Here is an 882-nt window from a genome sequence, read left to right on the forward strand (position 1 = left end):
CTTCGCCCTAATTTCTCAACAGTAATTTCATGACTTCAACCATTCACCATATATAGTTTCCCAAATAAAAAAAACATTCGCCATAGCATAGCAGACAATACATGCAACTCTAACATGTTCTTCGGCCGTCTTAAGTATTCAAGAATTCGAATCCACACCGAAGAAACTAAATAACCAACCGGATCAAATTCAACTTAAATTGACATGTGCATGATAGCTGTTATTCAAAAATGGATAAAAAAATTTGAAAGAAGTAACGCAGGTTGGTGAATGATAGAGAAACCCGCGCACCGTCCATCTCCACAATAGGATTCGCAACCTTGATCTTCTCGAACGGCATCTCTCCAACTTTTTCCGACTTCCAACGGCGATGGACGGGATATCGATAATCTAAAAGAGAGGGGGACCGAGAAGGCGAGATGGAAAGGGGCCGCGTGTAGAAGGTTTTGAAGAGGTTCGAAGAACCTGTGATGTGTAAAGATAATGATGAAGTTGACGCGTGGCGCAGTTTGATAAAGGCTCTTTGATAGCGGCTTGACGTGGCTCGGTTGATATGCGGGGCAAGAGCGCCAAAGTACCGACGACAACTGATGAACTCTCCCGAAGCAGCAGGAAAGGCCATAAACCCTTTGTTTCGCCGCGGCGAGGTTTGACGGCGGAATCACGAGTGAAAGAGACGGCCCTGCAATGCCAGGGCGGTGCGGAGAAGGGCTAGCCGAGTTGAGGATTGCTCGGTCGAATCAGAAGCTAGAACTTGAACTAAGCTCTTGCATAGTTGATTACATGTACTTTACTTTTTATAATGATCATATTTAATTTTTATTTGACTTACTTACATCAAATTAACAAATAAATAATTCCACTAAATATTTATTTTTTTTT

At 42.4% G+C, this 882-nt stretch overlaps 1 protein-coding gene across 1 annotated transcript in view; it reads right to left on the bottom strand.

The window, feature by feature from the left end:
• The window catches only part of LOC110018170 (cytosolic isocitrate dehydrogenase [NADP]-like), a 103,665-nt gene extending 102,900 nt beyond the window's left edge, over positions 1 to 765 (bottom strand). Inside the window, exon 1 of the mRNA XM_020715384.1 lies at positions 292 to 765. Coding sequence (XP_020571043.1) covers positions 292 to 622 — 331 coding nt within the window. The 5' untranslated portion in view covers positions 623 to 765. The remainder of the gene's footprint in view (positions 1 to 291) is intronic.
• Positions 766 to 882: the final 117 nt, after the last annotated feature.

The sequence above is a fragment of the Phalaenopsis equestris genome, unplaced genomic scaffold (genome assembly GCF_001263595.1).
Source record: "Phalaenopsis equestris unplaced genomic scaffold, ASM126359v1 Scaffold000004, whole genome shotgun sequence".
NCBI classification, from domain to species: Eukaryota; Viridiplantae; Streptophyta; class Magnoliopsida; order Asparagales; family Orchidaceae; genus Phalaenopsis; species Phalaenopsis equestris.